The sequence below is a fragment of the Pteropus medius genome, unplaced genomic scaffold (genome assembly GCF_902729225.1).
Source record: "Pteropus medius unplaced genomic scaffold, Ma_sr-lr_union100, whole genome shotgun sequence".
NCBI lineage: Eukaryota > Metazoa > Chordata > Mammalia > Chiroptera > Pteropodidae > Pteropus > Pteropus medius.
The window spans coordinates 4,647,807-4,661,017 of record NW_024350319.1 but is presented as its reverse complement, the minus strand read 5'-3'; the positions used below and the strand labels follow the sequence as shown (position 1 = coordinate 4,661,017).

The 13,211-nt window shown below is 31.5% G+C and overlaps 1 protein-coding gene across 1 annotated transcript in view; it reads right to left on the bottom strand.

Annotated features, from left to right (window-relative positions):
- Window positions 1–13,211, bottom strand: part of LRRC7 (leucine rich repeat containing 7) — a 1,130,220-nt gene that overhangs the window by 234,239 nt on the left and 882,770 nt on the right. The window contains exon 12 of the mRNA XM_039838554.1: window positions 7,994–8,111. Coding sequence (XP_039694488.1) covers window positions 7,994–8,111 — 118 coding nt within the window. The remainder of the gene's footprint in view (window positions 1–7,993; window positions 8,112–13,211) is intronic.

The window sequence follows — 13,211 nt, the reverse complement described above, 5'->3', positions numbered from 1 at the left end:
GGTGCCTTCAACTTAGATGGGAAAAGCGATATATGAATTAGGTTTTGTAGAGAATAGAGTTTACTTTTGGATGTGTGTAATTTGAGATGTCTGTTAGATTCTGAGATGTCAGGTAGGTATTTGGATATGAACCAAGAGTTTAAGAGAGAGGTCTAGATTGTAGATTTAAACATTATTATATAGATAGTACTTAAACCATAAGACAAAATGTGAGTACCAATGAGGTAGGTGTATATAATAATAATAATAATAATAATAATTATTATTATTATTATTAATAATAATAATAATAATTTTAAAAAGAGGCCAAGAACTGAACCATGAAATACTCCAAAATGAGAATGGGGAGAATAGGAAGAATTGACATAGGAAACTGAACAAGATCAATTAATGAGATGTGAGAAAGAAACAAAAATAAAAGAGCTTTGAGTCCTAGAATTCAGGTGAAGAAAATGTATCAAGTAGGAAGATTTGATTAGCTGTTACAAATTATGCCGATAGGTCAAGTAAAATGATGACCAAAAATTGACTTTGGATTTAGTAATGAGAAGATTGGTGTGAACGTGTCTAAAATGATATTGGTGGAGCAGTGGCCTTAAAGACTGGAGTCGGTTTAAGAGAGGATAAGAGGAAAGAAATTGAAAATAGAGAATAAAGAGAATTCTATCTAGAGCTATTGCTGCAAGGTTGTGGGGGACTATTAAGAGAAGAGAAATCAAGTTTTCTTTAGAATAAAAGAAATAACGGCATGTGTGTATTCTTATTAAAATAAACAAATAGAAAGAAAATCTTGATGATGTAGTAGAGACTGAGAATTGCTAGAGTGATATTTGTAGGTAAGCAAGCCAGGATAGTTATCTAGTAAAGATATTGGCTTTGGAGAGGAACAGGGATAGTTCATCATTACTAACAGGCAGGAATCAGAGAATATGCGTGCAGATGCTGGAAGATGGGTAGATATGATGGTAACAGTCTGTAGAACTTATCTTCTTAGAGCCTTAATATTCCCAGTGCAGTAGGGTCAATAGTCATGAAGATGGCAGAGAAGGTATGGAAGGTTCAAGAGAGACGGGGTGAGAGAGAAGGAGGAGGAATAGGAGGAGAACAAGAAGAAGGAGAAGCAGTAGCAGCAGCAGCGAGCAGGAATACACTGTAATAGTTCGCTATTTTAGTGGCATTATAGAGAGAAAAAGCAAATACAGGTAATCAATAATTTGAGAATCAATTATGCTAATAATTCTACCTCCAGGACATGTCTAGAGAAAATTTTAAGATATCTTTGTGACCTTGACCAACAAGTACATGCACAAAAGAATGAATCTAAGTCAAGATGAAATACTGCCATTTGCAAAAACATGGATGGATTCTGAGATTATCGTGCTAAGCGAAATGTCAGATAAAGTTGAGAACCATATGATTTCATTTATATATGAAATATAAATCTGAAAGCAACAAATGAATAAGATGAACAGAGCCTCATGGATATGGAAAATAGCTTAGGGGTTATCAGAAGGAAGGCGGCAGGGGAGGGAGGAGACAGATAATGGTAAAAATCAAATATATGGAAGGAAATTTAACTTTGGGTGGTGATCACAAAATGCAATATGCAGGTGATGTATTATAGAATTATATACTCAAAACTTATATAATTATATTAACCAGTGTCACCCCAATAAATTTAATAATGTATATTTAAAAGACTTCCAAATCGAGAAAATAAAGAATTAAAATGACACCCAGTTCCCTCCCCCACTCTCTCTCTCTCTGCTTCAACAAATATATGAATCAATATCATGTGAAATGAACTTTTTAATAATCTTACTTCATATTCGACTAATGATTTTTTGCTTCATTATCAGTCAACCACTTTATTGAGCACTTTCTGTGCCTGTACTTTAATAGTAGATCTATTGTGGATCTAGAAACAGTGTAAGGTACAACAGTTCTGGCATTCAAGGAGTTTATACTGAGACTGGGAGGGAGCATGGCCTAGTAGAGAGAGGGCTCACAATGCTTCATTACCAGTTCAATTTTGTTTTCTTATAATTTTTCAGGATTTACAGAGACACAGAAGACAGGTTAATTACTCAGCTCAGAAAAGTCTCTGCTGGAACTCTAGGAAAATTTATCAGTCTTGGTGACAGAGCCCAACACAGACTTCAGAAAGATGAGGGGGTAGAAGAAGTTCCTTTCTTCCTTATATTTAGATATATTACCAGATTGAAAACTCTATCCCCCATTGAATAAGTGTTTGTAACACACATAAACATGACTTGTTGATGTTATTTCTTGATGAAGACATTAGAAAGAGTTAAAAGTTCTGGTATCAGGCTGAGATAGTGGCAGGAAAACAGACCTGGTTTTTGTTGCCATCATATTCTTTTTTAAATTAATTAATTAATATTTAATTAATAAAATTAATTAATTTTATGGTGACAATGGTTAACAAAATCCAATAAGTTTCAACTGTACATTTTAACAGGCATATATATATATTTACACTGTGTGTTCTCTTCTCATAGTTGTATTTCTTTCTAAGATGTCATCATTCTTCACATATTTGACCCCTTCTACCCTGTCTACCTTCCTCTTCCCCCCTCCCCTCTGGTAACCACTAGTCTACTGTCCATGTCCATGAGTTTCTGTTTGTCCTGTTTATTTATTGCTTTTAGGTTTATATCCCACATATAAGTGATATCATGTGATTTTCAACTTTTTCTGTCTGGCTTATTTCGCTTATCACGACGCCATCATATTCTTTAATAGAAATAAAGGGAGTCAATCCTCAGTTTATTTTAACACTATAATCTTGGGGAGAAGTAGATTCTGTAAGAAGAGAAAGTAGTCTTATAGTGAGGAAAGTGCTAATGATTTTCAGATAAATAACACATTATTAGTGTTGAAAGCCAGGCATTTAATAGGGCAGAATAGTAAGTTCTAAACAAATGGCCTAATGATTTGCCAAATATCAAAAAGCATATTTATTACTAATTGAGAACAAATCCCTGGTAATATTTTCTCTCCAACTCAAATAAGACATGTCAAAATAGACATCTCTAAGAATTTATATAGATACTACCAAAGTCTCTATTCTCCTCTTAATTTGCTCAAAATTTTAAAAATTTTTATAATTTAACTGGTTACTCATGTCTGCTTTTCCTAGTGTGTTTGAGAGAAACTCCCTATCTTCATAGAAAGTTGAGGATATTAGTGTTTTGTATGCATTTGGGGGAGGGGAGGAATAATTGGCAAGCTGTTAAAACACATAATAATGTCTTCAACTCTGATTGCCTTTCATTACAACTAAAAATAGTAATTTTGCCCACCATGATGCTTTTAAAATCCATTCTTGTATAGAAATAAGTTTTTAGAGGATGAGAGAAAAATCACTTAATTGGTGCAGATTAGAAAGGGCTTTCACATTAATTCATTTTCATTAAAATCCTTAAATTATAGTGTCATAGTTTCTCTGAAGCTATGACAAATCAACAATCATACTTAAAACTGAATCGCTGACTAATTAAACCTTATCATTCATTATCTTGCTTTATCATATAAAACAATTTACTTCATTATGACCATAAACCAGCTTTACAAGCAGGCAGAGACTATTCACAGATCACACTATATAAAATGCATTCATCTATGATGGACATAGGGTTTTTATTTTATGATTGAATTAATGTCTGAGGAATAAAAGACAAAAAATCCATTGGTATGGAAAGCAAGCTGGTGTATTTACCCATGGATTGCTGCAAGTAATTTTACTATCAGAAAGACTTAAGAGAAAAAGGATAATTTACATGCAGCCATGGCGCACACTCGCGCGCTCTCTCTCTCTCTCCACACACACACACTCACACTACTGTTTCATAAAACTGACTGAAAATTTCCTAAGAAAGTTCAAGGATAATGTACTTATTTTTAAAGAGGAAGAATTTAATCTTTATGGAAGAATAGATGCTTTATTGAACACAAGAGGTTTGAATCTCATTTTCCAGGTCATTTCTTTTTAGTTCATTAGGTGTGTTCAATGTTCTAAGTAGGTAAATGTTCCAAGCATTGGGTGCTTTCAATGTTCCAAGTATGCCAATATCACTAAGAAATAGTATTTGTCCAAAAAAAGTTATTATGTAATGGAGAATAATGTATATAATTAGTAGAATCCTAGACTGTATTCAAAATTCAGAGAATATGTATTATATTATAAGAAACAAAGTATATTTTAAAAATTCACCATATACTTGGCTACAATGTGAAAGTCAATAAATAATGAGAAATTAATATCATCCAAGCCAAGTAGAGTGCAACATATTTTAATAAAAATATGATAACTAAAAAAGCAATAAATATATTGGAATACTAAAAACAACTGAGTAAACCCTCAGGAAGTAGAAGAGGCATAATAAAAATAGTGCAGTAGAAAGTAATAAAGTTGAAATTAATGATTCAAAAATCAACCAATAAACCAAAAATATTCTTTAAATGATTAGTAAAGTAAAAAAAAAAGAAAAAAAAAAACTTCTGGCAGGATAGATGACAAAAAAGTAAAAGACAGATAGCTCAATTAAGCAACATTAGAAAGACAAAGGAAGAAACAGGCATGGATATGATAGAGATTTATAAAATACACAAAAGCAGCCTAAGGACAATGTTTGATAATAAAATTGACTATCTGAATGTTGCACTAGATTTCCCAGAAAATTGCTTATGAGAGAGACTTAAGAAGGTATAAATGTATAAGGATGGGAAAGAAAAATAAATATCCTCTACAATGATATAATTTTATACAGAAAAATCCAGAAGAATCTACTTGTTTGTTATATATTAGAACATATAATTAGCACTGGGACTGAATGTAAGAGCAAGACATCAAAATTGGTAATGTTTCTATACAGAATCAATTAAATTTAGATAAAATACTTAAAAAAATACAATCTACAAAACTAGCAACTTAAACTAGGTATAACTAATAAAATGTATGTAAGACCTTTCTTAAAGGAAATTACAAAACTGTTTTGAAAGAAGTAAAACATAAAGGCAAATACAATGTTCATGGGTTACAGTACTTACTTTTATAAAGATATTAATTCTTCCCAAATTAATCTTTAAATTCAAGCCAATTTTTAATATTCCAATAGATTGTTTGTGAACCTCAATAAGTTGAACCTAAAATTCATATGGAAGAATCAAATACCAAGAACTGCAAAACACATTTGAAAAAGAAAAAAAGAGAACTTGTATTATCAGATATTAAAAGTTAATTATTAAGTTATACTGATTAGAAAAAAATGTGCTATTAGCACAGGAATAGGCAAATAAGCTGATAGAAAAGGATAGTCTGGAAAAAAGCCTTTTCATATATAAAAGAGGTAGAATTATAAATTAGTGGGGAAACAAGAGACTTTAATAAATGTTGCTGAGAAAATTAATCAGCTATTAATATGGAAAAAAGTTTAGAATATGCATAACACAAAAAATAAGTTACAAATGAATTAAAGGCCTAAGTATATTTAAAAAACCTTAATAGTTTTGGAAGAAAATACAAACAATATCTTTATGATATCAGAGTAGGGAAGAATTTCTTAAATAAGCTATAAAAATAACAGAGTATAAAGAGAAGAGTGATACATTTTAGTACATAGAAATGGCATCTTCTCAATGGCAAATGGTATCCAAAGCAAAGTGAAAAGACATGCCACAAATTGGAAGATGATATTTGTAACCATTTAACCAAGGGACTAATGTCCACAATATGTAATCACCAAGAACATACATAACAGAAAAAGAGTCCAAAATAAAAAATGTGCCAAAAAAGACAATTAGAAGCAAGATACTCTACACTTGCCAATAAGAAGAAATAAAAACTTCCAACTCCTCTAGTAATTAGGAAAACATAAACTAAAATATCAAGCTACCCTTTCATCTGATTGGCCAACATTTAAAATATCTAATAACCCCAAGTGTTGGCAGAGATATGAAGCAGTGGGAACTTGGTACTTTGCTAGTATAATTAGATCCACATTGATCATCAAGGACAAATTTCAGAAATATAATATGGAATGAAAAACTTGCAGAATAGTGTATATGATGTATTAGCACTTCATTGAAATTTTAAACACACTAACTTTGAGATGGAGAAAGTGGGAAGGGATAGGGATGAGAATTTACAAGTTTCTGTGATGTTTTATTTATTTAAAAAAACTAGAGAATGATATCTATAATAAATGCTAACACTTTAATCTCATTGTGAGCACATTGCTGTCTCATATTATTTTCTTTATGCTTGAAATGTTTAACAGATTAAAATTAAGACTATTTAAATATTTTAATATGACTGTCAAGTGTTTTTAATACAAAATTGAGTTTTGAATGATAAATAAGATTGAATTAGGTGAAAGAAGTGTGAAAGATGACTTAGGCAGAGAAAATAATAGAGATTCACAGAGATGGTGAAAAAGCATTAAATATTTGAAGCAGCTCTTCAGTATCTAGACCACAAAGTTAAAAAGTGCAAGTCATCTTTAGTGAATTGGAGATATGGAATAGAAGCGCAGGTGGAAGTCAATTGTGAAGACTTTTATATGCAGTATTAGGGAGCCTACACTCTATCCAAGATCAATGGAAGTATCTTAAATAGGAGAGTAATGTAGTCATTTTTGCAATTTAGAAAGAAGGCTAAAGCTACTTTGTGGAGGATGGGTTTGGGAATGGTAGTGGCAATAATGGAGACTGGAAGCTATTTAAGTAGTCCAGGAAAAATAAAGAGACTAAACTACAATTGTATGGGAATGATGAGAAAAAAACAGATGACATATTTAGAAGGGTATGTTTGGCAGGATTTGGTGATGAAACGTCTACAGAAATCTGAGAAAAGAATGAATTTTTGCATCAAATACCTGAGTGGATAATATTAACATTAGCAGAGAACTGCATAATGAAGAAAAAGCAGATTGGAGTGGACGATGAGTATGGCTTTAAATTTATTATGCACGATGAGTATGGCTTTAAATATAATTTAAATATATAGTATGACAGTTTCTCATAAATGCTATTAAGAAAATAAAACTGGAAAGAGAAATAGAGTCTTCTACTGGATAAAAACAGAGATCTTAATTTTAAACAGGATGGTTCAAAATTTCTTAGAAATGTCATATTTAATTTGCTCAAGAGATTTTGCTGGTGATTGTTAATAAATTAAGATCCCTATTTACCTAGAATGTCAAACCAATCTTACCTAATTTCTATTTTTTTAGAGTGCTTAAATTAGTTTTTTTCTTTCATTTCTCTTTTAAAATAGCTTCATTGAGGTATTATTTATACACAAAGAACTGTATATATTTAATATCTATAATGTGGTGAGTTTGGACATATACAAACACCAGTGATACCATCACCACAATCAAGATAATAGACATGTCCAACACCTCCCAGAGTTTCCTTGTGCCCCCTTGTGGTTTTGTTTGTTTGTTTGTCATTTGTTTTTTGTTGTGTGTGGAGAAGGGGGTGAGGAAGGAGGAAGGGAGCTGATTAGAATACTTAACATGAGTTACCCTCTTAACGAATTTGAAGTTCACAATAACATATTGTTAATTGTAAGTACTATTTTTAATATCAAGCATATCTCCAACTCAATTATGATGTCTTAAAAAAATCTATTTTTCTATTTTTATATAAAATCCACTTGTTCCTCCACCACACATAGTGAGAATAAGGAAAATGAACAGTGTAAAGGCAATAAAATATTCTAGAAAAGATTAAATAATGTATCTGAATACAGAGGAAAATAAGGGCTGAGTATGTCAGGTACACTAATAAGAGAAAGGGAGAGAGATTTTCTGCCTTTGAATTATAAATTAAGATTTAATTTTTCAATAAAATTAACAGAGTTGCAACAAAATAAAAAAAGTGTTATATCATTTGCTAAGAGAAAACATTAAAGCATATTTTCAGTAAAAACTTCAAGTTATTTAGAGATGAGATGAAATCTTACCATTTTTACTGATGTCGAGTTCTTTAAGATTAACTAAACTAGCAATTGTGGTTGGCAGATTTGAAAGGTCATTATCAGGAATACTTAGTTTTCGTAGAGCTTGACAGTTGAACAGTTGCTGTAAAAAACACAATGATTAATTAGATCTCAATTTGGTTAAATCCATTCACATGTAAACTCAGTAACAAAATTCAATTCACCATCATTACAAATGGCAGTAAAAGTCAGATTCAAAATCTCACCTTCTTTCGCGCCCATATTCTCAATTGTCTTCAGAATGTTTTCACACCCCATCCCCATGTTAGTGCCTCACTGTTCTCTGCTACCCAGATCCAAAATTCAAAGTATTCTACTTTCCCCCTCCAGTTTACCAGTAATGTGCAATTTTCTACTGATCTTACAGGTATTTTTTCCCTTTCGAATAATTTCTGGAGTTGTCCCTTCTTTACAGCTACAAGGATTACCTCAGCTCTCTTTTCTGGCAACTTTTAGATTTCAGAAAGTATTACTTCCATTTAGTCATGCTGAACAGCTGACATGCAAGAACTGATATACATTTGAGTACGAGCTCATATTTCTTTTGTGTCCCACCACACTGCTTCATAAATATCTAGTCAATGTAATGTTAACCTTTGAAGTTTGGTGAAAAAAAATCATTAATAATTAGCTCATATCTGCCATGGGTCCAACACACTAGGTGGGGAGGGGTCGAGTGTTAAAGCAATGGTTCTCAAAACCAGCATGCATATGATCACTGATGAGTAGAGGTGATTGTTTAAAATGTGGATTCTTAAGCTCTCTTCAAAGAAAGACTGATATAGTGGGTCTGGGCTGCAGGTCAAAATCTGTATTTTTAACCAGCACTCTGGTGATCTGGTTATTTTGATGTAGGTGTTTCCAGTACCATATTTTGGGAAATAATAAGATATTTTAGCTATGTCCATCTTATCTTGACTATTCAAGATATGAATAGCTGAGACAGAATTTTTATTCTTTCCTAGAAGAATTATCTTAATTAGATCTCTTCTGTTTGACATTTCTAATTCTGTTTTGCTAAATTTCCACAGATGAAGTCTCTGATGACTATGCAACTGGCCCAGAGTACACTTAACTATGTTAACTGCTTGTTCTTACAAATAATCTTTACAAAGATTATTTGAAATTCTTCATGTATGGCAAGAACTTCAACATGCTATTAGAAATATTGCTACTTTTTAAATGAAAGCTGAAAAAGACAACTTTGATGGGTAGTTGTTACTAACTACAAATTTTCCCTTAAAAAATAGAAAAACAGATATCTATACTCAGGGTAAAAGTTAATTTAAATTTTTGTCCAATCATCCTGTATAGATCATTACATTTGTATGCAATGTAGTTAGTTATAAATTCATAGATTAAAAATAATTGCCTCATGACTGAGGATATACAATTTGTGATTACTATAACCATTTTATGATAAATTTAGACAAATAATTTTCAAAACAGAGATTTATTTTGAAATAGAAGTCTCATCATTTCAACTAAATTTTCAATTTCTCTCAAGAATTAAAAGAGGTTCCTATATTCTTCTCTAACTTTAAATGAAGCCATATCAGAAATGAAAGATATAGAAACTCTTGAACATCCTATTACATAGAGAATTCAAGACCTCTCCATTATAGAGGCTAAGAGCATAGCATTTGAAATCAGAGTGATGTGGGTTCAATTCCCTCTCATCTATTTACTAGCTGCATGGTCTTGGGCTAGTTGCCTAACATCTCTGAATCTTATCAATTTCTTCATTTGTAAAACGGGAACAATAACATCACTTAACTTGAAAGGCTGTTGAGAACATTAAATTTCATCAATTCTAAGTCCTGCATTTTTTCACATACTAACATCTTGATCATCTTACAAGCAAAAGTAAGTTATAATTTTTAAGGAGTGTTTCTTCTTTAGTGCTACTACAATAATGGTGTGTCTTATAAGCAATAGCTTTAATTTGATGAAATGAATTACTTGTGAACATATAAAACTGTGATTGGCACATAGTAAGAGCTGATAACTGTTAGGCATTATTAAGATTTATATACATAAATACAGAGGCACACCTATATAATTAGTCTATTTCTTACTTTTCTAGATGACAGGGTCTTTGAATGTAGGCATCATATCTAATTCATCTTGGTATCAACCTGTTTCATCTTTGTATATACCAAAGTCACTAGCACAGTGTCTTGTACATAGTGTATGCTGAATAAATATATTTAACATAAACTTAGATAAGTAAAGGGAAAATGAGGAGAGTGCTAAGTTCCAGCTGAAAATGGTTCTTTACTAGGTTGGAAGTTTCAGAGTGATAAACAATCTCAGTGGTATCTAATTTCATAAACAAAGCAGTGAACTTTTGAATATGAGTCATGATGTTTATAAATTGGAAAGAAATTAAAAAGACATTTTAATGATTCTTTCAAGACTCAAGTTTTGAATGAAAATGAAGTGAAGGATAATTATGCAGTAGCTGTAATTCTTCAATATAGTATAAAATAGCAAATATAATTAATAGCTAATTAGAGTAAGACTGTTAATTGTTTTCCTGCCTTTCATTTGCTAATGATATTTTCCATTTCAAAAACAATAAAATCATTTTGTATCTTAAAATATTTGTGTACTAAAGTGTTCTTTTTCTTGGGCTAATAAAAGCAATTTAACTCTGACGGAAATTGGTTTGAGAAGAGTATGAAATTTAAATTACTGACTCAAAAAAGTAATTGTTAGGTGATTTCTAAGAGAGCTGACACAAAAGAGAAAGGCCTGAGGGTTAAAAATAAAAACATATTTGAGCTAAAATATATATTCTGAAAGGTATTTATTCATTCATGGAAAAGCATTAATTGATATCTGCTACAAACTAGATGCTATGCCAAGTGCAAAGGGCACAGAATGAATAAGACATAGCAACTAAGCTCAGATTGTTTACAACTTAATATTTAAACAACAAATTAAATACAATGTGAAGAAAATTATGCCAAGATAAATATCAGGTGTGATAAAAAGACTCAGGTAGGAAGGATATCTGCACTAGATTATGTTGATGGTGGTGGGGTTGACTCATGGAAGTATTCCTAGAACAGATGATGAAAAAAGCGATCATCCAAGAACCAGCAGAAGTAAGCAGATGAAGCCAACAAGGGATAATGTTGCACCTTTCTTGGAGCATCTAATGATATCTCAACTGAAAAAATGTGTAACTCAAACTAGCTTCAGATATTCGCTTGCTAGTATGAGGAGACTTGGATCTTGGAGTGAATGCTCTGAGTCTACAACATCTACATACATTTAAAATAAATTTACTGAATTCCCATTATAAGCTATGGTCTATGTTTAGTACTGAAGATAAAGACATGAAAAGATATTGTCAATTTCTGTTTTCAGCAGTATAGTGAACTAAATATTAAAAGAAAAATCTTTATGTGCAACAAAACTACACACGCACACACATACACACACACACACACACACACACACACAATCCATTAATGGATAACTGTAAAGTACAGGAATTCCTCAAGTTCCAGAATTATGAGATAATACTAACAAATATAGTTAAATAGGTCTGTATTTAGCTTTTGCTCTGGTGATATCTCTTGGTCCCTGGCGGCTGAAGTCTTTTATTTTTTAATTTTATTTATTTATTTATCTATCTATCTATCTATCTATTTATTTATTTATTTGCAAGTGGAAGGATAGAAGACTGCATGGGGTCTGAATAGAGTGGGAGATTTCCTTAGAGACCACTCCATATAGAGCTGGTGTCTACATGAACAAACTGAGTGCTGCAAAGGGAATCAATGGGGAATACATGCCTTTCTAAGTTTTGACTCTGTGTGAAGTAAGAAGAAAAGAAAAAAGGAAGAAAGACAAAGGGAGGGGTAGAAAAAAGAAAAAGAAAGGAAGGAAGAAAAGAAGAAAGAAGAATGAAAAAGAAAAGACAGAGATAGAGATAAGAGAGAGAAGAAAGAAACAAGAAAAGTAAAGAGGAAAGAAATAAAGGATAGAAGGAAGAAAGAAATGAGGAAGGAAGGGAAGGAAAGGAGAAAGAAAAAAAGAAAAAAGGAAAGAAAAAGAAAAAAGAAAAAGACAGAAAGAAAGATAAAATTAATCTAGGGATTGCCAACCAAAAATCTAACTTTCCTTGAGTTAGAGACTGGAATGAACGGTATCTATAAGGCTCCCTGAAACTCAATCCAAATTATAGGTGGTTCAGTGTTAGTATTGCCCCCAAGTACCTGGTAGAAGTAAACACAAATCTCCTCTGAAAGAATAAACTTTAAATGCAGGCCTCAATGAGTCTCACAAATAAAGTTCCAATAAACATGAAGTCATCAAAAAAAAAAAATCACTAAATATGTGATTAAATAATTGACCTAAATTAGATGCAAAAGAACAAGTAATCTTGCCTGTGGATGATACAGATATTAGAATTACAGAAAACAAAATAAAAATATATATAGAATTTGAAATCATGATGATAAAACAAAAGATTATCAAAGAGAGCTCAGTAGATCAGAAGATTAAACATTGCTGGAGAAAAATAATAGGAAATGAAATGGTAAGAAGAAATTAGCCGAATGTAGCATAAAAGGAGTCAGAACATAGAAAAGACTGGTTAAGTCATATGAAAGAGAAAAAGAAGATTGTTTTGAAATTCTAAGAAAAGTTTATATAGAAGAGAATAGGTGGCTTAGGAATTCCAGGGTTGTTGAAACATCCATTTTCAGATTGAGGAAGTTTAACAAATTCTAAACAAGATAGATGAAAAGGAACCTACATCTAGACTTATACAAGATTGCAGAGTATCAGAGATAGTAGATCTTAAAAATTGTCAGAGAGAAGGAAGATTATTTTCAAAAGACAGAATGAGAAAGGCAGAAAACTTAACAATTGAAGCAATAATTCATTAGATATTATTGCTAAAGTACTGAGAGTAATATAATTTTTACAGCTTTTTTTTCTAAGAAAAGGGTGAAATGGCTATATTTTCAGACAAACTAAGTTCACCACCAAGAGACATTCACTAAAGCAGCTGTCAAAAGATATCTTTCAGGAAGAAGGCAAATGAGGTCTGAGCTGCAAGAAGGAATAGCAATAAAATTTATTTTTTTTAAAAAGGAAAACATCTGATTAAATCTAAACAAACATTGTATAAAATGATAAAATGTCTAACTATGAGATTAAA